Raw genomic sequence first — 26,586 nt, forward strand, 5'->3', positions numbered from 1 at the left:
CATTTGTCTTCTAGAATATCCCACTTATTGAATTTTCTGATTATTTCCTCAAGATTAAAGTTAAATTTAACAAAAAATTTACATAAGTAATATTGTATATCACTTATTGCACCTATTTGTTATAATAGTTAGTACTATTTCAGTTGTCCCAAATTGACAGAAAGAAACTTAATATGTAAGTACAGAAAGAAACTTAATATGTAAGAACAGAAATAAACTTAATATGTAAAAGTTGCATTTGGGCTGATGAAGGCCAGATGATATCATGGTAAAGTTGGAATCATGAATAGGGAAGGAATAATTATGTAATTACATGTAGGGCACATTTTTATAGGTAAGTCCAACTTAAAAGTACTTGCTCTATAGCAAGCAGCACCATTTCAAGAGCAATTTAGTTGTAACAAAATAGTATTGTCCATCATATTAAATTGATGTTGCTACGTAGAATTTTGTAGTTTTGTGTCAAATTTCTAACTTTATTGTTACAAAGAGCTATAAACATCAGAGGGTCATACCTAGTTTGTTTTATACATATTTAAGAAACTGTGTAACCAAATTAATTTGCATCAGTTATGAGGGTGCCAAAAGAATTATTTTCCTTTGAAAATATATAGGCCCCTGCCCTGAAATATATACACCCATGCCCTGGCTGGTGTGGCTCAGTGGACTGAGTGCTAGCCTGCGAATCAAAAATATACAGATCCATGTATTACTCAAGTAAAGCAAAACTGTTTAGCCTTCTGTTTACTAGGCACTTCTGAGGCCTGAAGTGTTTGGCCCAGAAAGAATGCCTAGGAAATGATGAAAATAGTGAACGAAAAGTTACTTGGCAATTGGTTTTCTTATTTCCCAATTGTGACGTGAATCGCAGTAGTCGCTACTGAGCAGATAAGAAGAATAAAGTGGGTGAGTGCTTCCTCAAGCGCTCTTTGTACTGCAAGGGCTGACCCACGCCAAGCATGGAGCAGGGGAGAGTAATTTTCTGTGGCCTGTTTCATTTTTCTATATTTTAACTATTTACTTCCTTTGTCAAGGCAAAGTAGAAGACAGGAAATTTCAGGAAACAGGTACATTATTAGAAGCTGTTAAGAGTTATTTTTAGGAGATCAGACAACTTTTTGAAGTTGTCCATTGGAAAGGTTACAATTTCTGCAATAGTGGTTAGGTACAAAATGGTGCCTTATGAAGAGTGTGGGATCTGGAGTCAGGAGCCCCATGCGGCACTGATTAGTAACACCTAGACAGCTTTTGGCAAGCCAGCCCCTCTGAACCTCGATTTCCTCACCTACCAAATAGCAATAATCATGTCGACCCTATCCATTTCACAGCGTAGGAGAGGATTCAAAGGCTTTGTAAGCTGTATGTGTTCTACATTGCTTTGTAAAATTGAGTTGCTTCCCCACTTTTACAAGTGGTCTGTTGTAGTTATGTGAGAATCTCCCAGTTGGGACTGTAAATTTCTGAAAGGTCATATGCTGCCCAGCATGTGAGGGCCATGTTCCAGTGAGATAACCAGGGCACATGGAGCAGTGTCTGGGCTGCACTCTTAAAATTAATCAGACCCTATAAGAGATCAAAATTGAGCAGTTGATATAAGAAGGACCCTTCCTTTTCAGTGGGTTCCTTTCTATACTCTTTCTTACAGGCACGTGTTGCCTAGTCAAACTGTGCAATCGGAGGAGCTCGGAGATACACAACTGTGGGTTGCTTAGACATGCTCTGACGGCAGCAGAGGTGGAACTGGGCTGTGTAACCTGCATAGAATTCCCCTGGAAAGCTGGGCCAGCGGTGTGATTGGGATTGTAAAGCTTGTAGGGAGACAGGACAGGTCAGCCTTTTGCAAGAGTACTAATAACACTGCTACCACGTCTCCGTTTCCAGTGGGAAAGGGGAGCCTGTGACCGAACTCAGCTGGCACTCCTGCCGGCAGCTCCTCTACCAGGCTGTGGCCACCATCCTGGCCCACGCAGGCTTTGAGTGTGCAAATGAGAGTGTCCTGGAGACCCTGACTGATGTGGCACACGAGTATTGCCTTAAGTTCACCAAGTTGCTGCGCTTTGCCGTGGACCGGGAAGCCCTGCTGGGGCAGACGCCTTTCCCTGATGTCATGGAGCAGGTATTCCACGAGGTCGGCATTGGCAGCGTGCTCTCCCTCCAGAAGTTCTGGCAGCACCGCATCAAGGACTATCACAGTTACATGCTACAGGTGAGGTGGCGTGCGGAGAGAACGGAAAAATATGTGGTCCAGGGGCGTTGAGCAGGATCCTGCAATTGCTATAGAATGCAGAGCACAGGATCCTGGGACAGAGTGGACACAGCCTGCTTTCCTGAGGCCCGAGCTGAGATTCACTGGCCTCATCACTGAGCTGGCCAAACCAATCAGCGAGGTGATACCGCCCAAGGATGGCAAGGTGGGGAGAGACACCACTTTGAGTTAGAACCAGAAATATCTCACCTCTTCAACCTTTGTGGCCTCATGCAAGTCCTAAGTTTGTTCACGGTGTTGGTTTCCCAAATCTAAAGTATCAAAGGGGGCTTTTAACACCCAACAAAAAAGTCTTTACTAAGTGATTCTGATTTCTTACACCATTCATTATCCACCTACAGTACGTATGTTAACTGTTGGTTTTTATAGCCAAAAATGTGATCTTTTGTCCCAGTTCTGATTTAGCTTTGTCTGTTTTTCACCTTTATGTAGCTTTTCACTAATGACACACACACACTCTCTGCAAACAAATTTTCTTTACATGCGAACTCAACACCTTAAGCAAATTCCTTCCATTTATAGTGGATGCTTTATTCGTATTCATATGGATATTCTGTTGGCTTTTCCATGACTGTCCAACTTGTTTCTAACATTTCTTTGGAAAATTGTCCCCTGCTTGCCAATAGATTAGTAAGCAGCTTTCTGAAGAGTATGAGAGGATTGTCAATCCTGAGAAGGCCACAGAGGACACTAAACCTGTAAAGATCAAGGAGGAACCTGTGAGTGACATCCCCTTCCCTGTCAGTGAGGAACTGGAGGCTGACCTTGCTCCTGGAGACCAGTCACTGCCCATGGGAGTCCTCGGGGCTCAGAGTGAGCGCTTCCCATCTAATCTGGAGGTTGAGGCTTCACCACAGGCTTCAAGTAAGAGAAACCCACTTACTTTGATTCTAGGAGATCTCGAATCTCAGTGCTTTTTGCGTTACGGAATCACACTCTGAAGACAGAATAACAAAGTGGGAGGAGAAGAATGAAGTCTCAAAACAAATACAGCTTCACTGATCTGGAGATACCCACAGTCTTCTCTCTGTTAGAGGACGGGCACAGCTTTACAAGCATTCTTTAAAATGATTCCTACTTAGGGTGTAGATTCAGTACATGTTGATCTGCTGATCGGACGTTAATTCAGCTGACCCAGCGAGGGACGCAGCTGTCCCCTCCGTCCCTACAGGGCTGTCAAACTCATTTTCACCCGGGGCCACATCAGCCTCGAGATTGCCTTCAAAGGCCTGAACTAATTTTAAGACTATATAAATGTAACTACTCCTTAACTGTTAAGGAGCTGAAATTACATTCGGCCCTTTGAAGGCAACCATGAGGCCGATAGGACCCCTGTGAAAATGAGTTTGATGCCCCTGCCTTAGTATCTGTGTTGGTCCTTCCTGGTACTTGTACTCAATTAAGACAACTTCCAGATAGACAGAGGAGTGTTAATTGCTCAAATATACATAAACAGTTGGGCTTCCTTGCTAGAGTAACACAACAAATTGGAGCTAAAAGCAATTGAAAAGGAGCTATACCGAGGTAGCTGGCCTCTTCCAGATAGACTCTGCTGTTAATTTATGAACCAGGATGACTTGATCCTTAAGTCAGATTGCAAATTAGTCTAGACACTGGTTCTTTACAAATATAAATTGCCATTTCATCAATGCACAAATGATGCAAACAGCAAGCCCTCCGGTGTGGCCTAAGCAGAATTAGATCACAGTTTTCAAACACAGGCGGAGCCTTTCCCCACGGAAAAATAACCTCAGAATGATATTGCTGGAACACACGGAGATAGGACGGCCGTGTTGCAGAGACTCGGGCTGTGTCTCTCTCTGGCGGTCTAGGAACTGCCAGCATTTTGGTGTGATTGCTGACTTTTCATAATGTGAGGCAGGACTAGCGACCGAGACAAAAAGCAGGAAAACAAGACTGCCCCGTTAAAAGAAGGAAGGACAGGCAAACTTAAGAAGAGCCTGTGGTTGTACCTGCCTTTAGGCCCTGAGACGGGGACTCTTTCCACATACAAGCAGTTTTACTTCCCTGGTTTAGCAAAATGGGGGTGGGTGAGGTTGGATAAAGGAGGGTGCAGGAAGTGGAAAGGAAGGTATTCAGAGTTGGTCTAATTTTTTGAAGCAGAGAAATACAACCATATTCTCCAGCCAAACAGAGTCAGAACATAAGCTGGGCTCAGAATCCATCAGTCCTGGGTAGTATATTCGTTCTACTTGTTCCAGTATGGGCTTACCAGCAGTTATATGCTCTTCCATTTTTAGGTACAGAGGTGAATGCTTCCCCACTTTGGAACCTGGCCCACGTGAAAATGGAACCTCAAGAGAGCGAAGAAGGCAATGTCACCGGGCACGGCGTGTTGGGCAGCGATGTCTTTGAGGAGCCCATGTCGGGCATGAGTGAGGCCGGGATCCCGCAGAGCCCCGAGGACTCAGACAGCAGCTACGGTTCTCACTCCACCGACAGCCTCATGGGCTCCTCCCCCGTTTTCAACCAGCGCTGCAAGAAGAGGATGAGGAAAATATGAAAGGGAGGCTTTCTGTCCGGACCAATAAACCCAACAGAAAACCCAATGGACTTGAATTTGTTCCCACAGTGATTTGACTCTTAAACACAGTGGATTTTCCTGATTTCAGTGGAATCGGACTCAAGGAAACAAATTTGCATCTTACTCCTGTGCCCAGTTTTTGTAGTTTCCCATGGCAGCCAAGCCACCTCTCACAGAGGTCGTGACACAGGGATGGCTTTTGGACCTCAGCACAGGCTCTGACTCGTCCCTACTGTGAGACTGGACATGTGGCTTAGCCAGCCTCTCTGGGCTGTTCCTCTTGCACAGCTGAGAAGAATCGTTCCCTCCAGCCAGTGTTGCGGGGCCCTCTCGAATGCCGAGATGTTATTAAACCCCAAAGCTGTGCTTGAACAGACCCACAAGTAAACGCATGCTGGTATCAGATGTCAGCTTTTTCATTTAATCTCCTTCATTTTTGGTTCTGTCATTGGGAATCCAGTACTATTACCTGACAGGAAATAGCTAAATTCTGTACAACCTTTCCATCGGGAGCCTTTTAAATTCTTGTTGCCCATTAAGTCTCTTAAAATTATCTGTGGTAACAGACTTTTTGGTTATTCAGATAGCCCTATCTCAGCCACTTATTCTTGCTTTAGATTTATTCCATCTATTCTCATCCTTTTTGTCTTTATTTTCTTAGTTCCACTCAGATTTTTAAAATACTGTCATACCTTGGTACTTGTTGGCTTCAGAACTTGTGAAATCCTGTACTTTTTGTATTTTGACAAGAAAAATCAGCCCTCAACACTTGCTCTGGACTTGAGTCACAACGCTACCTGCAGAAGGAAATTTTTCGTCGTTTGGTATCAGTTTCAGCACTCTCTTGAGTTCTGGAATGAATTCAGGACGAGTACTGAAGTATACCACTGTATTTTTATTGTATTATTTCAAGTTGTTTCTTTCATTTTCCCCTTTCTGAATGAAACAAACAGGGCCTGTCCAAGGACAGGCTTGTGCTTATTCCATGTGTTGCATCTGCCTGGCCTTAGAGGACAGCAGTCCACTCCTTTGCCAGAATTCTGTATCTGCACATTATGCTCCTACTGGATGCACAGCCTCTATAATGGTAATCGGTACCTTTCTACTTTCCACGTCCTGAACAACTTTACTGTCATTACTCACCCACCACAGTACTGCCCTGCCTGGCATCTGATAGTCTCCGTCAGTCTTACTAAGTAAAGGGTGCAGCCCTGGGATGACCAGGGGTCATCCAAACGTCAGCAAGCATGTGCTTTGTGCCTTGGTAATAGGTACCAGCATGTTAAATGCTGCTGCTGTTTGTTCTTCAGGTGCAGAATGCGGGTCTTGTGAAACTCGGAGCACTCCTTTACTAAAGGCCAAAATCAAGGCACAGCTTAACTCAGTACACTCCTGAGTGCCTTCAATGCCCCAGGCACTGAGAATAAAGATGAATGCAATAGCAAGGTTATAATCTAAACTGTTACCAGATCATTTATAAATTTGCTAATTGTACATCCTTAGCACACTTATTTAAACCCTTCCTTTTCCAGGCTTAGTTTTGTTTGCCTTTTGTTTATAAAAGCGGACATTGGTTTCCATACAGTAGTCATCTAATATTTAATTCAGTTAGGAAGTATTTATTGAGTACCTATTATACGCTACATCCTTTCCAAGGGACACAAAGATGAGTAACACTTTGTACCTGCCCTTATGGAGCTGGTAGTGTAGGCCACGTACATCATTCTTTTTTTTTTTCTCCACTACCATTTATCCCTATACTCTCTACCTCTTTCACCCATCCTCCTTCCCCCACAACCCATACAAGTTATTAAGGGAAAAGTATTCAGAGGCACTAAGGAAAAAGAAACCAGGTATATTCAGTGCTTTACAATGCATATGGTTTCCTGTAGAAGAACAGGTTCAAATTTTTAGACCAGTGGTTCCCCTTAGGTGCAGAATATTGAAATTAATACTTTTTATAATGTTTAAATTGGAGAATGGGCACCAGATGGTGGAAGTACTGAAGTACCACTGTATTGAAATGGACAGGGCCTGTTAGGGTACTCGAGGTTCAGCTGGCCCGGAACGGTCCTGGGCTGTTGGAGTTACAGCGGCAGTTCAAACAGACTGCTGGGCCCACCGCTTCCTGAGTCAGGTCTTCAGTGTCCCGTTTCGACCCATGTCCCAGGAGAAGCTTATGCTTCTGGTCCAGCGACCACACTTTCAGAACCACTGGAACAGATTACACAGGGAAAAAACTCCTTACAAGAAAGGTGCTGCGTTTTAAGGTCCTGGGAAGAATGAAGGCAGGGTAAACCCCTACTGTGATCACTGGGTGTGCAATGTACATCTGACCCACGCCCACAGCCTCTGAGTAAATCACCAAGGATACTTTGCATTAAGTTCAAAGTACAATACAAACAGGGCCTGGGCCTACACCTGGTTGCTAGTCTGTGTAGAGGGGAAACTTTAGTAAACGTCACCTTCCTGGGACAGTCAGGACATATGGCTTTAAACCTCTCTAATGAAGAGAAGAGAATCTATTTGTGAACGCTTGTATTTCTCATTTGAAATTATGACAGGCAGGCTTAGAACAAAGTTAAAATTAAAAACTATCCAAGGCACCAACGAAAGCAGGATTCTTATTTATTAATTACATGTTTTGCTCACTTTCTTCAACAAACCAGGTGTCCCATAATTAGCTACCACATGAGGCACATTTCACACCAGCACCGAATGGTTGCCACTCCGCAGGCTCGTGTGTCCCCTCTCCGCTCCTGCCAAAAGGAGGGGAGCTTGTGGCTCAAGGGCCAGATGCCGGGGAAAAGGGCCACAGATCCAGCCTTAGGACAGATCTGAAGTGAACAATACGTTCCCTATTCCACCCGTCAGCAGCAAAAGTACTTGAGTTCAAAAGAGAAAATGTGAAGTTATGCCTGAAGGAATACCCGCATCCAAGAATGGAATGCCCGTCCTCGCAAACCACCAAGGAAAAGGCCGGGGGACTGGCCTCTACCAGCCAGGTGCAAACGTCTTCTGCTCCGGGCTCCATGGAAGTCAGGAGATTCCCCAACAAGAGAAACTGCTATTCTGAACAGAATTGTTCTTTATAGTAACCCCAACCAGAGGTAAGGCTAGTTCCTTCACGGAGTTCCAAATTTTGGACTTGTAGAACTATTTGTTGTTTTTCTTCCAGTACTGTGCCATCGATTCTTGCATAAAATTTTGGAATGCTGGCTCTTCGTGGCTTTCCTCGGTAACTGCAAGGAAAATGAGAAGGTCAACAGTCTTCCAACTCTCCAATCAGCCTCGCAGATTACAGCTGCAGTCACCCACCCACCAGACACAGCACTCGACTGCTAAGGGACAGGCGTTCACTTCTCCCAGGGAGGAAAATCTCTCGGAGCTTGCTCTATCTACCATGATACCAAAAGGCACAATACTTTTAACAGAGTGAGGAGAAAACCTCCCTCACAACGTAACTAAGATGAGGTCCCACTCCTATGCATTTTTATCCAAGGGAAATGAGAGCATGTGTCCAAAGATCTATTAATGAATGTGAATGGCTGCTTTATTTATAATAGCTAAAATCTGGAGACGACCCCAATGTCAATCAGGTGGTGGATGCATAAACCAGTGTTGGTCCGTCCACATGATGCAATATTACTCAACAATAAAAATCACTACTGATACATCAACAATAGGAGTGGGTCACAAAAGCATCATCATGAGGGAAAGAAGTTGATGCAAGTTAAATACTGTTTCCAATCACATGACATTCTGGAAAGGCAAACTATAGGAACAGTAATCAGATGAGTGATTGGCAGGAACTCAGTATGCAGGAAGAAACTGGAAAAAAACAGGCATGAGGGAACTTTTGGGGAGACTGAAGTATTCTGCATCTTGATTATGAGGTGGTTACAAGACTATATGTATGTGTTAAAATTCATCAAACTATAAACTTTTAAAAGGTGGGTTTTACTCTGTAAATTATGTTTCAATAAATCTGATGAAATGAGGTACTTCACAGTCAGCATCCAGTACAGTGGAATAAAGAGAAGTTTGCGCTTGGCCGCAGCTAGAACCTAAAAGGGTGGTCAAAGGAACAGATTCTGTCTGTAGTCCATAAAGCGTCACCAAGCTGACCCTTTTGGGTTTCCACAGCCATTCCATCCCCAGTGTTACAGTCCTTTCTGACTAGCTTACCTCTGCTGAGGCCTCCTTATGTGTTCCTGAAACAACAAGTACAATAAACCCGGCCCCAGATTCCTCAAACTAAGTTAGAGCCTAAAGATGAGAAGCCAGACTAATGAAAGGCCTGTGATCAGCTCAATATTAACCACTCAGTAGGAAAGCCAGGAACTCGTGGGACATGGAACTCCTTCCTGGTGCCGTATCCTTTGCCAGCTCCTCCTTCGCCTACTACTGCACACGTAATGTCTTCTCTCAGCAAGAAGCTCCCAACCAAGCCACTAGTCTGGGTTCACAAGCCACCCCAGCTACCGCTCACCTCTGTGGTCAATATCATCAGTGTCACTGTCTGCTTCCTCATCCTCTTCCTCCAAGGTTCCCCGAGTCAGGATCAAGTCAGAAGGGTCCCGAACAGGAGGTGAGCTGTCTGCAAAAAAAAAAGGCCCATGCCATGTCATGAACACAGGCCTCCTCAATAAGGTGGTTCTCAATCGAGAAGTAACCATGATTTTAAATGCAGTGGAGGAAAGTGGTCATGATGAAGGCAGGGTCCCACTTCTTCTAAACGTTAAGGTTGATGCTGCTCAACGTTTCTATAGTTCACAGAGCGCTTTCGCTGTGCCAGTAACTCGAGATCTCTCGTTTTTAAACCCAGGAAAGTAATTCTCGAGTAGCTTGTCTTAGTAGGAAGGTCATTTGTTTTTAACAGCTCACAGCTTGGAACAGACTGTGGTTTTCTTATGAAGGCTAAAGACATCTGAGCAGATCCACAGTGCGGGTAGGTCAAGGGTGAGCACAGAGCACCAAGGAAGCATCCTGTCCGAAATGAAGTTCTGACAGGGTCTGAAGAGAGCACAGGGTAGAACAATCTAGAGCAGATGAGCCAGGGTATTACTCAAAAGTAAAAGGGAGGAGAAAGTGGACACTGAATAGGGTAATAGAGGCAAATTCTCTACTCAAGGAAACTGAATAGGGCTGAGCTCACTAACCAGGAAAAGGTCTAATCAGGCCATTCCTAGGCAGGGGGTCAGCCTGGAGGGGTTGGGCTCTGTAGAACCTAAAACCATGCACCTAACCCCAAGTCCCTGGAAGACTCGACCACTCTCTCTGCAGAGGCCTGAGGCCAGGTGGGGAACAGGGTGGCAAAGAGCAGCAACATCAAGGGGCACAAATCTCAAGGAGCCTGTGGCCCTGAGAAAGGATGATGGCAGGGTGACCTGACAGTCAGTGCTTCATTCTGTGCAAAACTAAGAATTACACAATGATACTTGTGATTTTCCTCAAGTAATTTACCGAAATTACCCCAAGCTTTAACAGGTTATCTGAGTACAGCAGACCCTTTGCAAAAGCAGCTTTAACAGTTGTCACTTCATGTATCCATGAGTGATTCCAAAGATGTGAGCACACAGAACTTTACGTGGCTGAGCTGTGCAACAGGGACGGCAAAGGCAAGTTCATGCAACTGGCCAACCCGGCCCACTCCCAGCATCCCCTCCTCCAAGCGGCTCTGCTGTTCTCTACTAGGTGTACAGCAGTAGCTTCTGTGAATGGAACTTCAGTCCTTCAAAGGCCAGTCCACCAATAAGTGTGGGTGGCTGGGAGCATGTATATTTAACTATGAGCACCAACCTAGAAATCCCTAGAGAATCAATGACAAAACTCAAACAATATAAAAAGTCAGTAAAGTAGCAAAATAAAAAGACTAATGTATAAAAATCAAAAGCCTTCATATATACAAACATAGTAAGCTACAAGATATAATGGTTCAGAAAAGCCTATTTTCAACAGTAACAATGAAGAAAAATCCTTGGAATAAACTTAACAAGAAATATGCAAACCCTACATAAGGAAAATATCTCCCCCTTTCCCTTCCTCTCTTTTTTTTTAAAGATTTTATTTATTTATCTTTAGAGGGGAAGGGAAGGAGAGAGGGAGCGAAATATCAATGTATGGTTGCCTCTCATGCATCCCCTGCTGGGAACCGGGAACTGGCCTGCAACCCAGGCATGTGCCCTGACTGGGAATCCAACTGCGATCGTGTGGTTCACAGGCCCGCGCTCAATCCACTGAGCTATACCAGCCAGGACTCCCTTCCTCTCTTAAACATAAGTATCTTCCTGCTGAGCAAAAGTACTGTAACCCTCTGGGTTCCTAACATTGAGGCACCCTCCAGTACCGGTAGCAGTTCCTGTGTCCAAGGTTACGGAGCCCATATCTTTCCGAAGACGTTCCAGTTGTTCTTTCTGCTGCTGGCTCTGTGCACTGGCCTAGATGCACAGAAAAAAAAATAGCATCAGATTAAAAAAGGAGCCCTCAGTTACACGGCAGACTTCTAACTGGAGATGACCGATCATACAAACTCTGAGGCATGGCAGATAAGGGCTGGCACGGGGGCAGGAACACTGAGTGGTGCAGGCCCGGATTTGAAGTTCAGGCTGCAGGGCTCTGGAGACAGAACCCAAAGTTTTAGAAACTGGACACAAAACACATCAAAAGACCCCTCAGGCAGACACAGCAGGACGACTCAGTGACGTGGAGCTCAGCGCGCCAATGGGAATGGGATACCAATCAGGCGGGGTGAGAGCGTGAACCACCTCTCCGTTCCTCAACAAAATTCCACAACTAGCCTTTAAATGGACCTTGGAATAGGGGTGGGGTAGGGCACATGAGGGCTTAGCACATGTAACAGGAAAAATCTGATTTTTAAAACTTCAGGTAAACAGAAGAAAAATAATTAAGGGGTCTTTCTGGACCCAGACAGCACACACAGAAATTTACAAATTTAAATTAGCAAGTATCTAAAAGACACCCTAACAGCCAAAACAAAAGTAGTGACGGCAGAAGGTTTGAGGGTTTTTTCCCCGTGGATCTAAAATATGCAAACAGCTTCCCCCCTTACCAGTGATTTCTTCAGACGTTCATATTCAGGACGATACTCCCTGGAAGAGAAACACTTTCTCAATCCCTGTGCCTAATAACCTTTCCTGCCTGCCCCACATCACCGCTATTTTCCTAGGACTCTGACAATAAAAAAGACCTCGCTTCACTGAACATCAGGCGTAACAAGCGTTGCTGAAATTCTATCCCTGTGCCATTGAAAGCCAAGGTGCCAGTCCTCACCCTGAAACTAGAGAAAACATCTGACTGCCGAGCTGGAAAGATTAACTCCAGGACACAGGTGGCAAACACCAGGCCCTTAGGCCAAATCCAGCCCTCCACCTTGCTTTATCCAGCCTGTCACTTTGTTTCTACCTGGCAGCAGCATCAAGATCCTTACCACTAGCTAAGGAGTAGTTACATTTATACAGTCCTAAAATTACATCCGGCCCTTCGAAGGCACCCACGCACCCAGGAGGCTGATGTGGCCCCTGGTGAAAATCAGTTTGACAGCCCTACTATAGAGACCACGAATGATGAACTTATCATTCATTTGGACAAACAGCTGAGACACCTGCGCAAAGGAAGCTCAGTCTGCTGGGTTCAGGAAGCCCAATATAAAATTATGTGGTTTATCAGGGCAATAATAATGAGGATACAAAATAGAGTCTTAACTGAGGCTCTGATCACACACACATACACAAAACCCATATCTGATGAATCAAAATTAAACTGATGTGCCTGAAAATCAAATGCAGTTGTTAGCATCTTGCTAGTAAGCATGAAGCAAAGGAGCACGCTGGGAAGCAGCCAATAGGCTACAGGCCTAGGGAAGCATCTGCGTGCTCCGGCTCCACTTTCCCTTAGGTAAGTGCAATTCCAATACTGATGGTGACAACAGTTGTGACAGCCATTTAATATCAAATGTGTTATTAAATGTCTTCACAACGTGTCAGCAACTGCGCTGGGTGTTCCAGGTGCCGTCCCCAACAATCCTCACGATGACCTTGGCAATAAATGCTATTGTCTCTGCTCTAGAAATGAGGAAAACTCGCTAGAGTCACTTGCTAAGGTGGAGGAAACAGAAATACGATTCACACCTGTCTGACTCCAAGGTCTACGTTCTGAATCGGGGGGTGAGCAATGTGGTGAACAGGCCCAGTGAAGCCCACTGCCTACCTTTGTGAGTGAAGTGTTACTGGGGCACAGCACGCCCACTCATTTACAGACTGCCCACGGAGGCCTCTCTGCCACAATGGCAGCACTGGGCAGCTGCAACAGAGGTCATACGGCCCACAAAGCCTAGAGTAATTATTATCCGGCTTTTTACAAAAATCCCATAACTCCTGCTCTTAATCATTCAGTGCAGTGAAGATTTTATACTTTTTTTGAAAGTTAATGGAGACGTGTTAAACCTAAGTGTGGCCACAGCCAATATACATATTCATGCCAAGTATAACATGTACACTATGAAAACCAAAAAGCTCTGCCTGGCAACACTGGTTATCACATCGGAATTGTGAGTCACTAAGAGTGTCATCAACAGGATCTTCCTTTTTCTCACCTTTCGTATTCCTCCGCAGCACTGGTCACTTGCACGAAGAGCTCCTCTAAGCCCGTGCCCAGAACAGCAGACACGCCCACCACCTGACAAAGCCAGTACGAACGCCATTGAGGAAACGAATGTGTTTCACAACAGTGTACATTATTTTGTTCAAATCTCATACAATTTTCATAAAAGTTTAGTTACTTCAAGAAGTCTCTGGCAACAAGTACAAGGTCTGTCCAGAAGGTACCCAGCCATGTTATATGAAAAATAGAAACATTTATTAAAGATACAAGACACAAGAGACATTGTATATAGAACAATGATACCTCAGTACCCTCCGAAGTAGGTACCTTGAGACCTCACAGTCTCCCAGTCGCCACCAGTTGCCTTGTTGAAATTTCCTGAATCTCATCGACAGTCTGAAATCTCTACCCTTTTAAAGGTGATTCTAGTTTTGAGAAAAGCCAGAAGTCACAGGGCACCAAATATGGGCTGTATTAGGGCTGAGTCACCTAGGTAATTTGATGTTTGGCAAAAAAACTGCACAATGCAAGAGCAGGCGCACTGTCGTGATGAAGCTGCCAATCACAGGTTGCCCATAGCTGCAGCCTTCTGAATCATCTAAATGGTTTCCGGGGAGGAAAGTTCAAGCTTAACGCACAACTTGATGCAGATTCATTGTCTACTCAGTCATTTTGAATGCAAATGGCCACACAGTACACATGCTCACTCAATGGCATCTACCACCACCACTGATGAGTACAGTGAAGTTGTTAGATACCGAAGTGTTGTATACGGAACAACAGTTCACGCATTCGCATTCCAGTCCACTCTCCTCGGCTGCCAGGTTACATCGATGTTACACAAACTGTTCTTGTTGTATTAACAATGGCTGGACTTTTTCTAGAAAGACCTTGTAAAGCTAATATTGGGTTGACCAAAAAGTTTGTTTGGTTTTTTCCCATAAAATGGCTCTAGTAGCACTTAGTTGTCTTTTTACTTCACTCAAAACAATTTTGTTAGATTATACTGTGACACCTGTCATATCAGCATGCAAAAAAAAAAAACTTATCGAGGGGCTCTGGCTGGTGTAGCTCAGTGGATTGAGCGCGGGCCTGTGAACCACACAATCACGGTTCGATTCCCAGTCAGGGCACATGCCTGGGTTGCACGCCAGTTCCCAGCAGGGGACTCACAAGAGGCAACCGTACATTGACATTTCTCTCCTTCTCTCCTTCCCTTCCTCTCCAAAGATAAATAAAATCTTTTAAAAAATTATCAAAATTGGTGAATTTTTGTGTAGCCATTTTAATAGTTAAGATGGAAGATGATATGCAACATTTTTGGCGTATTATGCTTTATGATGTCAGAAAAGGTAAAAACATAACTGAGACACACAAAAAAGGTTTGTGCAGTGTATGAAGAAGGTGCTGTGACTGATTTTATCAAAAGTGGTTTGCGAAGTTTCATGCTGGAGACTTCTCACTGGACGAGGCTCCACAGTCGGACAGACCAGCTGAGGTTGACAGCAGTCCAATCAAGACACCAACTGAGAACAGTCACTCTTCTACCACGTGGGCGACAGCCAACACACTCACAATGTCCAAATCAATACAATTATTGGTGAAAATAAAAAATGTGTCTTTTATTTTACAGAAAAAACCATACGGACTTTTTGGCTGACCCAAAGCAGCATGCCTACGAAAACGTGAAGGAAGGAAGTATATGAAGAACAGAGAACTGAACAACAAAGATGATTAGGACGAAATAACCAGCAGGACTTTTTTGTCTGTTCTCTATTACATCAAACCACTGGCTATTCTCTATGAAAGTTAGTATCTCGGTGCCTTTATTTGGGCAATTAACACAACCCTTGCCACACATACCCACTTTTGCTTATACGAATCTTACCCTTCCTTCAAAGCATGCCTCAATGCCATACCCCCGCCGACCAAAGGCTCTCATTTAAGAGTGCCCTGCCCCTCCCCGGCACCGTCCCAACATCCCGCCTTTCGTCAGGCACCACACGGTGTCTGCTTCGGCTCTGTGTGCGGCCTTCTCTTCCAGCTAGGCCATAAACTCTCTGACGGTAGGGTCTCTAATTTATCTTTTAAACCTCCAGCTTTCAGTAAGTTAATGCTTTAAAATTTACTTTTCAGAAGGTAATGAACTCCCTTCCTGAGATGGGCCCAAAGCCCATCGGTGTTGAGAGGTCTTCTGGAAAGCCTGTCAGTGTAAGTAGAGGGGAACTTTTACCCTGAGTGAGCTGTAAAACTCATCTAACACCAAGCTCATCGAACGGGTCAGGTTGCTGGCGTATGTAGTCTCTTGATTCAAGGCATCTTGGAAAGCCTCAAAATCTTGCATCCATTCCACTGCAAAGCTGTGATCAATGATGTCAGTCTGTTCCAGAGAGAAGCCAACTGTGAGCAACCGGAGATGAGTACAGACAGAAAACAACACCCCCCAAAATTTTTAATTAAGTGGTAACAGCAAAACAATTATTTGTATTTTCTTTCTCTGCTTCCCCCAGTTCCTTTCCCACTGCAACATGCCAAAGAACCAAGATCCTTGTGTGGTGTAAATAATGAAATGAAGATACGAGTTCTCTTGGGTGAAGCAGACCTTTCATCCACTGCCGAGTGACCACGACCACAGTGGATGCCTGCACACTGTAAGTTCTGAAGTCAAGTGGTCTGCTGTATCCTAGCTACCAACCAGGAGGGGAGTTTGGGGGGTTTGCTTTTTAGTTTGCCATTTCTAATAGACTAGCAGTCCCATACCTCCCCCACCCTCCACAATCTTGATTCTGAGGGATGATTTACACCCTATGGTTGAAGGGCTGCTCTCACTAGGCTGCAATAACTTTGCCTGAGCGTCAGTGATAAATATTTAATCTGGCTGCATCTTCTTCCTAGAAGCGCCCATGACAGTTTCAGTCAAGCTTAATCTGCTCTCCAGTGTCTAAAATAATCCTTCCCACCTATTCTAAATCTTCCAATAACAGAAAGTTCTGATGAACAAGAAATACAGTATTAAATCGCAACAGTAAGGATCTACTTACTTTATTCATAACCACAATGAAAGGAAGCTTGGTTTTGTATAAGATGCTGAAAACCAAACATCAAGACATTATTAGTAAAAAAAACTTCAGCTCTTATCTACCCAGTCTGTTGGAACTGAGTAAAAACAAGGGGAATGAGTTCAGACTCTCAGTAAAAGGTATCCACTCTCACAAACAACAGATTCTCCTCTCCCATAGGAAAACCACAACTGCCATCAAACACACAACACACACACACTCTCTCTGAGCAATAGTGCTTTGCTACTGATCCTGTTTCCTGTGTTTGTGTGCAGTTTGTTTGGTTGTTTATTTTTACCAAATAATTGTCTTTTCATAATTAATACCAAAATGGACTAGGATTTCTCCCATCTAATAAGAGATACCCCCAGTCATATTAGAAGGGACAAGTGTTGGTGAGGGCTTTTGTGTACCTCCAAAATCCAATTCTCTCAGCTTAACAATGGCACGCCTCGCTCCTAGGTCTGATGCACTGACACACCCTAGTGAGGCATGTTCTTCCTCTCCTAATGGCACCATACGTGCGGCAAACCTGTGTGTTTTAGAATTATGGTAACTCTTTTTATTCAGGGTTTCACCTCACGTTTAGCTTCACTCTACCTATCACTACACAGAACAGAAGCACTTTTCTATTTAGACTGGGGTCTCACTGAACTGGGAACAACTACCGGGAGACTCGTACTCATACACTACCTCTTTCGGCAGCGAGAGAGGAAGGTGAGAAGCTGCTGACCGAGAACGCCAACAGCACACGTGCCTCTTTCTCTTCTGACCCCTCTCCTACTCTCCACCACTAAACCGAGTGGCAAACCTGACCGAGCACAAATCTAGAGGTAAGCTGCAGGACTGAAAGAAGAGGAGGCCTCATACCTTGATGTCATATCATGCCCACCAATAATCAATTACCTGCAGGCGTAGAGCATATTGGACATGAAGGTCACTGGGTTGGTACTTCTCGACGTGTCCATTACATAAATGACAATCGTTGGAAATGAGGATGCCTAAAGCCACAAAATAATCAAAGCCTTAGCCAGGGGGCTCATGGCCTGCCCCCAAACTTTTCCGACCTTCTTCAGCAAGGGAGAACCACTTGAGGCAGGGTTTACAGAACTTCTCTAACTCCCTCCCACGTGAGGCCCCAAGCAAGGAAGAGATGCTCGTCCAGCCGGCGCTCAGGAACAAGTCCCACAGTGCTCACCAGGGCTTCAGTGATGATGGTCCCAGACGCTGACCAGGTGAATACTTCGATCTGCCCAGGCGTGTCAATCAACACGTACCTGCGACAAGAAAGACCATTAAAGAAGTATTATACTTAGCCAATGCTGAAAATATTCCATCACGCAAAACACCAATCATCTGGTTATCCAAGACCTGGATAACCTCTTCACACTGTCAAGTCTACTTTCCTCCCATTGCCTTTAAAATGCATACCACATTCCCTCAGGCTTTGTTCACATCTGACATTCATGCTAGTGGGTAAGAACAGCAGTCCATAAATTTCTACAAATGATCACAGAGGACACTGCAATAGTTATAGAAACATCACATTAAAAATGAGATGAGCATTAGCTCTGGCCAATTGGCTCAGTTGGTTAGACCATCATCTTGATATACCAAGGTTGTGGTCAGAGCACATACAAGATCAACCAATGGCCCTGGCTGGTGTGGCTCAGTGGATTGAGCACCAGCCTGTGAAGCAACTCCCAGTCAGGACATACACCTGGGTTGTGGGTCAGGTCTCCGGGTTGGGGGTGTGCAAGCACGAGGCAACCAATCTATGTTTCTCTTGCACATTATGTTTCTCTCCCTCTCCTTCTCCCTTCCTTTCCCTCTCTCCAAAATAAATAAAATATTTTTTTAAGAAATCAACCAATGAATGCAAAAATAAGTGGGACAACAAATCATTCAGCATCTCCCTCTACCACTTATCTCCTTCCTCTCTTCCTAAAATCAATTTTAAAAACTTAAAAATCTAAAAAAAATTCTCAAAATGAGCCACTTCCAAAAATTCTGGAAATTTACAACCAGAATGTAAATTTCATAGGAAAGCACCTGGTTGCTTACGGGTGGGGGTGGGGAAGGGAAAGGTGGAAGAGAAGGAGGAATGGAGGGGCAAGGGAGTGACGGCTAACACACACAGGGTTTCTTCTTGAAGTAATGAAAATGACCTAAAATTGACTGTGGTGTGGTTGCACAATCCTGCTGTATAATATTCCACTGTGTAACTGTATCACAGCTTTTTGATCCACTCATTTACTGATGGGCACTTAGGCTGTTTCCAGCACTTGGCTATTATAAATAGTGCTGCTATGAACACTTGGGTGCGTAGGTTCTTTTGAATTGGTGTTTCAGGGTTCTTAGGTTATAATCCCAGTAGCGGAACTGCCAGGTCAAAAGGCAGTTCCATCTTCAGTTTTCGGAAGAAACTTCACACTGTTTCCCTGTCTGCGTTCCCACCAACAGTGCATAAGAGTTCCCTTTTCTCCACAGCCTTATCAGCACTTGTTGCTTCCTGGTTTGTTTATGATGGCCATTCTGACTGGTGTGAAGTGGTATATCTTTGTGGTTTTAATTTGCATCTCTGATAGCTAGTGAAGCTGAGATTCCTTTCATATTTCTCTGGGCCCTCTGTATGTTCCCCTTGGAGAAGTGTCTGTTCAGGTCCTTTGCCCATTTTTTATCAATAAAGCTGTTTTTAAAAATGAGTAAAAATGTGAATGGATACTTCTCCAAATACATAGCAATGGCCCATAAGTACATGCAATGATGTTCAACATCATTAATCGCCGAGGAAACAGAAATCGAAATAAGAATGCAATACCACCTCACACCCACCAAGTTGGCTATAATCAAAAACAAAAACATAACAGGTACTGGCATGGATGCAGAGAAACTAGAACCCTAAGCACTGCTGGTGAGCATGTGCACTGGTGCAGCCACCAGGAGCTGCGGAAAAGGCAGAACAGGGAATGACTGCCAATGTGTACAGGGTTTCTTTGGGAATAGTAAAAATGTTCTGAAATTAAATAGTAGGAATCAATACACTAAAAACCACTAAACTGTATGAATTAAAGGAGTGTATTTTATAATATGTGAATCTGTATCTCAAGAAACCTTTTTTAAAATCACCTCTGGTGTGACCCCATTTTTGTAAAATACCTCGTCGGTCCACCCCTCTACAGACATACACATAGAAACGTGGAATGATAGTCAGTGACAGTAATAACAATGCAGTAGTTTCTAGTGGGAATCTAGTGGGTGATAATGTCACTGCTTACATATTACATAGTTTGAATTCCTTATAATGAGCATATATTCTTTTTTACAAAATAACTGAGTTATCTTTCTTTTTTAAAAAAGCAAACTTATTGCTCTGTCTGGTGTGGCTCAATATATTGAACGTCATCCTGCAAAATGAAAGGTCACTGGTTTTTCCTAGTCAGGGCACACGCCAGGGTTGCAGGGTCAGTACCCAGTGTGAGTACATACAAGAGACAACTGATCGATGTTTCTCTCCCTCTCTTTCTCCCTCCCCCTCTCTCTAAAAATAAATAAATTGGGGTGGTGGGGAGGGGTGGGGGAAAAAGGCAGAAAACTGTACTTGAACAATTTTTTAAAATGTTAATAAATGAATAAACAATTTTTTTAAAAAGCAAACTTTTAAAAACCTATTAACAATTAACCATGGATAATAATTTTATTTTATATTTTGATACTGTTAAAACTAAAAAACAATTATCCTGACTTACATCAATTATATTCACTTAAACAAGAGTCAGAAAGGTGTTTCAGAGACCACAAGGCCAGCAAGTATGCTTCCCCAAGCGAAGGCAGACAGACAACTGAACTTGGACAAAGTTTCAAAATGCCTCCTAATGGGCCAAGGGCATGTACCACAGTGACTGGGGGTGGGCACTGTTAGACTGCACAGCATCTTAACGATTTTCTTGCTCACCTTTTTTCACTTCTAACAGTTTCATCCCAATCTACACCGTTTCAAAACTTGATGCTATCTTGAAATCTTCCAAAAAAGCCTAGAAATGTGTCAAGAGTAAAAAACAGGTACTAAACTGAAATCACTTACTTAGACATGTTCTGCGCTTTCTCAATAAATTTCATCACCTAAAAGAAAAAGATGCCAATTATAACAGGTTTATAATCACAGGGCCCTTTCCAGGTGGCCTAAACCCAGAGGTACCATCAACTATCGATTCTCTGTGTTCTCAGTCTCAGGGCACCAACTGATACATCACTGAGCCAAAGAAACACAGCCACATGGGCAGCATGGCAACACCCTGGAGCACCGTGCAAGGGTCTGAGAAGCTGAAGACTTGGTCTGTCACTGTCGAGTCACTTCTCCTGATGCTCCAGCAAAATGTTTAACAGCCTATCTCATAGAGTGACATCAGGGTAAAAGAAAAATGAATTACAAAGCACTCTTACAGAAGAAGGTAACAGAGAAAACCTCAATGACGGCTAATGTGTCACAAGGTAAAAGCCCCATTATTTGTCCCTTCCATGCCTGCTAGCCCATCTCACCCCTCATCCCCTAATTCCATCCTCAGGTAACAATGCACCCCCAAATGAACCCATCTTCTGGATTTGTTTTATCGGCTGTCACAAATACTAAATGTACAGTGTTCACAAAACTGATCATCTTCTCATTGCCTACTTCTGTGTACCAAAATGCCTACTTATTTTCTATATTTATACCCAGGTTTACTGCTCTTCTTCCCCAATGTTATCAAGCTAATACATTTAATAATCACAGGTTTTTACACAGCCATGTCTAGATAAGCAAAAACAGACAGACATACCTGATCGAATCTGGTAGCAAAGAGATTGAGTGAGGTCACTATGCCACCATTGGGCCCAAGTCCATATCTGGACACTAAGTTGAGGATTTAAATTGCTTATAGATGAATTCAGATGATAAAGCTCATACCTAGGGTATCATTCACACAACACTGCAGCATTAGTGGTTCATTAATGGACAATGGCAAGCTAATCCTTGACTAGTATGTATCACACGGCCTTGACATCATAGGAAACATTCATCATCAAGGTCTTCTTTCATTTATTTATTGTTTTAGGGATTGCCAGGCAAAATGAAGAAACTAAAGGGACCAAAACATAATAGATGCATCAGGCAGTGACAGCCTGCTGGCATTAGCTATTAAGATCATCTACACAGCACTTTCGCTCTGATCCTTACTAACCAACCAAGCTGCTGATTATAATTGGCCTTCCTACCTAGACTTACCTACAGGGAAAGGACTCATTTCACACAGCAATGCACTAAGAGTAGATCCTACTCAACCTATTCATGCCTGGGTTTCCCAGGCTCAAGAGCAGGTGACTGCGGACGGAGCCTCCAGGAATACTACTTCCGGGACCCAGGCAGGCCACCAGCTGGACTCTTAGTACCTATGCTCTCTAATTACAACAGTCTGTAGTCTGGGAAGATAATGGTAAAAAACTGAAATCACGAGTTCAAAAAGTATTTCTGATCACCCATAATACCTCTTCCCACACTCATCTTTCATCCTAATAAAATGACTTTAAAGCAATCAAATGCTTTTGCTAGTATGTTTCACAAGGAAATGCAAAAATACTCTTTTAAAGCCACAAAATACACAGTAACTAGCCAGGTACGAGTGAACATGAAAGAGGATGTAAAAAAGGATACTGTTTCATGACTTCTTTATACTTCACAGTGTCACGAATATCTGCAGGAAAGAGGGAAGACTTAATCAGAATTTAACACATGAGAAACAATACAACTTGAGGCCCTCCACCGATAACACCCTAAACCAACAGGTCTTTCATGTCATCTCTGCTTCCTCAGAAGGAAAAAAATAAGTTTCTCTCTTGGCATGAGTTCCTTTTCAATTTTGTTTTCTACATTTTTAAGCTAATAGAATTGAATCATAGCAGGAAAATAAGCAAGACTGTAAGAAAAGGAACAGAAGGGCAAATGGTACTCTGTACTTTCTCTACCAGCAAGAAACTGAAACTAGCCTTATAGGATTCTCTTCTTCTACCTTCAGCTTCACACTGGTTTCTGTCCTTACGAAGGATAATTGTCAAGTAACCCATGAAGAGTATTAGGCCAGGATTTCTCAAGGTATGATAGAGAAAGTCTGAGGAGAAAAGTTTTACGCAACTTAAATACTTTGTCAGTAACCACATGCATAGAAAAAGAACTAAATCGAGAAAAAACGGTTCTTACTAATTGAAGGTAATGCAGACACAACTTTTAAAAAGGAATTAATCTGTCCAGTAATATCTAACTAACCCTATCTACCAGTCTGTAAACCTACCCCATCAACTACTAGAATTTCATCCTTTAAGTGAGAGGATGAGTGATTTCCACTCCCCAGACTTTTCCCAAAATGACCTCGCTTAACACAAGGCCTTCCTTTACTAGTTTATTTGGGTTGCAAGCATCTTAACAGGATTAAGAAGAGGTTAGAAGAGGATCAGGAAGCCTAGATCCTATCAAGAATCAGGACACAAGATCACATCCATTCTTAACTGTTTATAGTCACAAATTCCTCTTATAACTGGAAACCTCTCCCCAAAACGATGCACATATGCACATTTTTCCACGTAACTTTGGGAGTGGAAATAAGGTTCCTACAAATCATTAAGTGAACTACCACACCACCACCCTTACACTCCAACTAAACTTTGAGAAGAGAAACTAAATAAAAAGGTATATATAAGAGCCTGGTGGAAGGTTTATGGCCTAGAAGTGAGAGGACTAGCTTTCTGTCACCCCAGGGGGTGACACCCCAGTAGCAATAGCTTGACACCCCAGGGTCAGAAAGGAGAAATAACACTGACTGGTTGGAAAAGGAATAAACAAAGAGAAAATATGAGTAAGGTAAAAGCCTATTTCGGAATTCTAGTGAATCCAACAGAAATGAAAGTAAGTAGTTTAGAAAGAATGAACAGCATTGAAAACTGGCCGGCTGGAGGCTTTCCATTCTGAGGCACTTTTCACAGAACAATACAGTTTACTCACCAATATTGGCGGGAAAGGGAACTTCATGCACAGCTGGGTCCAGGTTGATCACATAAGGTGGAGAGCCTTGGCTGTGCAGGTGTCCTGTGAGCCTCTGTGGAGATATGGGGTACAGGGTGGAGTGAGAAGAGGGGACATGACAAGGGGACACATGACTTTTTTTTCTATCTGATATATTCACCTCCAACATCCAACTCTCAGTTGAAATGCAACCTTTCTTTATTACCCACTTAACAGAGCTTCCCCTACTCTCCATCACTTAGTTACTTGCTTGGTGTGGGTTTTTTCCTATCACCTCAAATAAAACAGTAGTCCAGAAAGCAGGAACCTTGTCAATCCAATTTCACTGTATTCCCAGTGCCTATGTATGAGTCAATGGATGACGATTACCAGGCAGCATTTAATGGACAATGGCAAGCTAATCCTTGACTAGGATGTATCACACGGCCTTGACATCATAGGAAACATTCATCATCAAGGTCTTCTTTCATTTATTTATTGTTTTAGGGATTGCCAGGCAAAATGAAGAAACTAAAGGGACCAAAACATAATAGATGCATCAGGCAGTGACAGCCTGCTGGCATTAGCAGGTTCTCAAATGCTCCAGAGAATGACAGTTTTGCAGTTTCTTTCATGCATTTGGAATTCTGGAGGTAAAGTAAGGAAGATTGCGTAAAGGGGGAAAAAGAAAGGCGGGGAATGGATCACAGGATAGTTAATTAGATTCTGTGCTCTCTTAAAAGAGATACACATAACAATGAAAAGAGCTTGCTTAGAGAAAATGTAAACCTCCTCCTGAAGAAGTTATATGCCTGTGGTGTGACTCTCCACCAAGACCTGCCCAGTTAAGAATTCATGATCCATATGATTTCACTCATATGTGGAAATCTAATGAACATATTAAACAAAATGGAAACATACTCAGAGAAGAGACCTTCTCTGTCCGAGGGGAGGAGGGCTGTGGCCCCGGGTGGAAAAAGTAAAGGGATTAAGAAAAAAAAAACAACAACAAAAGAAAAACCCTCAGACACAGACAGCAATACGGTGATAAACAGATGGAAAGGAAGTGGGGGTGGTAGGAAAGGGATAAATGGTGATGGAAGGAGGCTTGAGTTGGGGCAAACACGCTATGCGATATATAAATGACATATTATAGGACTGTACACCTGAAACCTATGTAATTTTAATAACCAATATCACCCCAATGAATTCAATTTTAAAAATGTGTAAGTCAATCACTCTGTGAGGTAGCTTTCAGGTAGACATACTACAGCACCTCTTTTCTGTCCACACCTGAAATATTACAGACGCAAGAAACACGTAATTCCGTAGCAATCTACATCAAAGCCTGCACCGTACCAATCGCCAGCTACTTGTAGCAGCCTTCAAAAAGTCGGCAATTTTATCGGTAGGACAATTCCACTAAGAGGGTGTAAGCGGTACCAAGTATGTACTGAGGGTGCGCAAAAGGGAGACCTAATCAACCCAGGCGAGGGTCCAAGAAAGTTTCGCCGAGTAAGGAACCAGAGTTGCTGGCAGGTCCCGGAAAGCCAGGCGCCAGCCCCCTCCAACTCCTCAGAAAGACTTCCCTCCGCTTCTCCCCGAACCTCCACAACCTCTCGCGCACATCTGCTACGCCCGCGCCACGTACGTCACCTGTACAAACGTGGTCTTCCCAGATCCCGCCATTCCCAACACCAACAGACATACTGGGGGCCGAAGACCCCCAGAAGCCTGGGACGCAGCTGCACCTGCAGGCGCCGCCATCTTCCTCCCTGGTTCCGCCCACTCTACCATAGAGACGTCACGTGGCTAGAGAGGCTTCCGGGACAGTGGGGCGGGAGGGCTGACCGGAACTGGCTCCAACCTGCTCAGAAAGGGACGAGCGAAGGAAGAAGTTAGAACATCTTCCAGTCCCGGCCTGCTCGGAAGCCAACTGGGTACTCTGACGGGGAGGGGGAGGTGCTGGTAGGGCTGGCGGTGGCCGGGAGGAGAGGATCCCACCGTTACGGAGCTGGGCTAGGGAAGGGTAAAGGTGTATTATGGAGAACCAGATGAGATTCCTGGGGCAGGGCTCCCACGATGCGGAAAACAATGCAGCTCTTATAGTTTGAGCTTTGAATAAATGGAGAAGGGAAGATAAAGGGAGCGAGCGAATCTTACGTCAACTTTTACAGTCGTAGGCCATCTATTTCAATAGCCACACGCCCAAGTCTAAGATGATAAGATTACTTAATGTTAAATACATTAAGTACTTTAGTTTTAGGCCGCCTATTACATTTTCTTATATATGTGTACTTAATAGTAACGAAATGCCTTTTGTAATTAACACATGCCATTTATACTTAGTAGAACTGGGAATAGTATTTTAAGTTAGTATAGACTTTTAGGGTAGGATGGTGGTGTTCTTTTTTGCATTTATATTGATGTTTAGATTAATGATTTATTTGAATGCTGAATCCTAATAAAGGCATATAACCCCGTATTTTAACATTGCTCCTCTGTGGGAAAATACAATCAACGTTATGTTTCCCAGAAATTGCCAGTAATGAAAAACTTAAAAATAACATTTTTGAATTTAGTTTTATTCATATGTAAAATTAATTCCTTTGTACTGAATTAAAAAAAGACTCTCCCTCAATGTACCTTTAACTTCTAGCTTTAACAAGGAGTCTCCTTGGGGATAGCTTTTTTCTGTTAAATATGTAATTTCTTCATTAAACAAGTTTTTGTAAAAAAATAAAAGGCTACTTGGATTATAATTTATCCATTTTATTTTTGTTGGTGTATTTTCTAGTTCATCACTTTTTATTACTTCTGCATTTCTTACTCATACTAGTATGCAAATAATAAAACTGCAGTTTTAATGCAGCAAATGTAACTTTCGATAACATGCTGTTAACTTGAATACTCAGTTCATGAGCTGAAAATACAGAAACATAGCACTTGAAAAACATGGTACCCGAGACAAGTCTGAAGCCCTATTCTCTCTGGACACATAGACCCTATGAAAATATGTAAGGCTGATAAGATCTTAGAATCTTAACTCTTCTACAATTAGTTC

At 43.4% G+C, this 26,586-nt stretch overlaps 2 protein-coding genes across 6 annotated transcripts in view; one reads left to right on the forward strand and one right to left on the reverse strand.

The window, feature by feature from the left end:
- SUPT7L (SPT7 like, STAGA complex subunit gamma) overlaps positions 1 to 6,651 on the forward strand; it is a 10,823-nt gene extending 4,172 nt beyond the window's left edge. For all 4 annotated transcript variants that reach the window (XM_037066678.1, XM_037066674.1, XM_037066677.1 and 1 more), the window contains 3 exons: positions 1,882 to 2,206; positions 2,893 to 3,130; positions 4,528 to 6,651. In XM_037066678.1, the coding sequence (XP_036922573.1) occupies positions 1,882 to 2,206; positions 2,893 to 3,130; positions 4,528 to 4,790 (826 nt within the window). In that variant the 3' untranslated portion in view covers positions 4,791 to 6,651. The remainder of the gene's footprint in view (positions 1 to 1,881; positions 2,207 to 2,892; positions 3,131 to 4,527) is intronic.
- A 757-nt stretch (positions 6,652 to 7,408) lies between these two features.
- GPN1 (GPN-loop GTPase 1) lies at positions 7,409 to 25,312 on the reverse strand. 2 transcript variants are annotated; one of them, XM_037066679.1, is made up of 14 exons: positions 25,179 to 25,312; positions 23,523 to 23,616; positions 22,182 to 22,221; positions 21,310 to 21,376; positions 20,577 to 20,614; positions 17,691 to 17,769; positions 17,399 to 17,493; positions 16,475 to 16,520; positions 15,667 to 15,813; positions 13,426 to 13,508; positions 11,884 to 11,923; positions 11,161 to 11,251; positions 9,304 to 9,411; positions 7,409 to 8,053 (listed from the first exon to the last, which is right to left on the reverse strand). In XM_037066679.1, the coding sequence occupies exons 1-14, from the start codon at positions 25,287 to 25,289 to the stop codon at positions 7,968 to 7,970; spliced, it is 1,125 nt and encodes a 374-aa protein (XP_036922574.1). In that variant the 5' UTR covers positions 25,290 to 25,312; the 3' UTR covers positions 7,409 to 7,967. The 2 variants fall into 2 exon arrangements, with proteins under 2 accessions (XP_036922574.1, XP_036922575.1); XM_037066680.1 differs by having other exon boundaries at positions 25,274 to 25,298.
- Between the last annotated feature and the right edge of the window lie 1,274 nt (positions 25,313 to 26,586).

This window comes from Sturnira hondurensis, unplaced genomic scaffold (assembly GCF_014824575.4).
Source record: "Sturnira hondurensis isolate 20B ecotype Veracruz unplaced genomic scaffold, ASM1482457v3 Scaffold0016663, whole genome shotgun sequence".
Lineage (NCBI taxonomy): Eukaryota > Metazoa > Chordata > Mammalia > Chiroptera > Phyllostomidae > Sturnira > Sturnira hondurensis.

What these genes read in the sequence shown, in the direction of transcription:
- GPN1 (XM_037066679.1), bottom strand. Translation starts at nt 25,289, where the DNA reads ATGGCGGCGCCTGCAGGTGCAGCTGCGTCCCAGGCTTCTGGGGGTCTT. An exon ending in TCCCTTTCCCGCCAATATTG is followed by an intron (nt 22,222 to 23,522) that starts GTGAGTAAACTG and finishes TCTTTCCTGCAG; the next exon opens with ATATTCGTGACACTGTGAAG. An exon ending in AAAGCGCAGAACATGTCTAA is followed by an intron (nt 17,770 to 20,576) that starts GTAAGTGATTTC and finishes TTCTTGTCGCAG; the next exon opens with GTACGTGTTGATTGACACGC.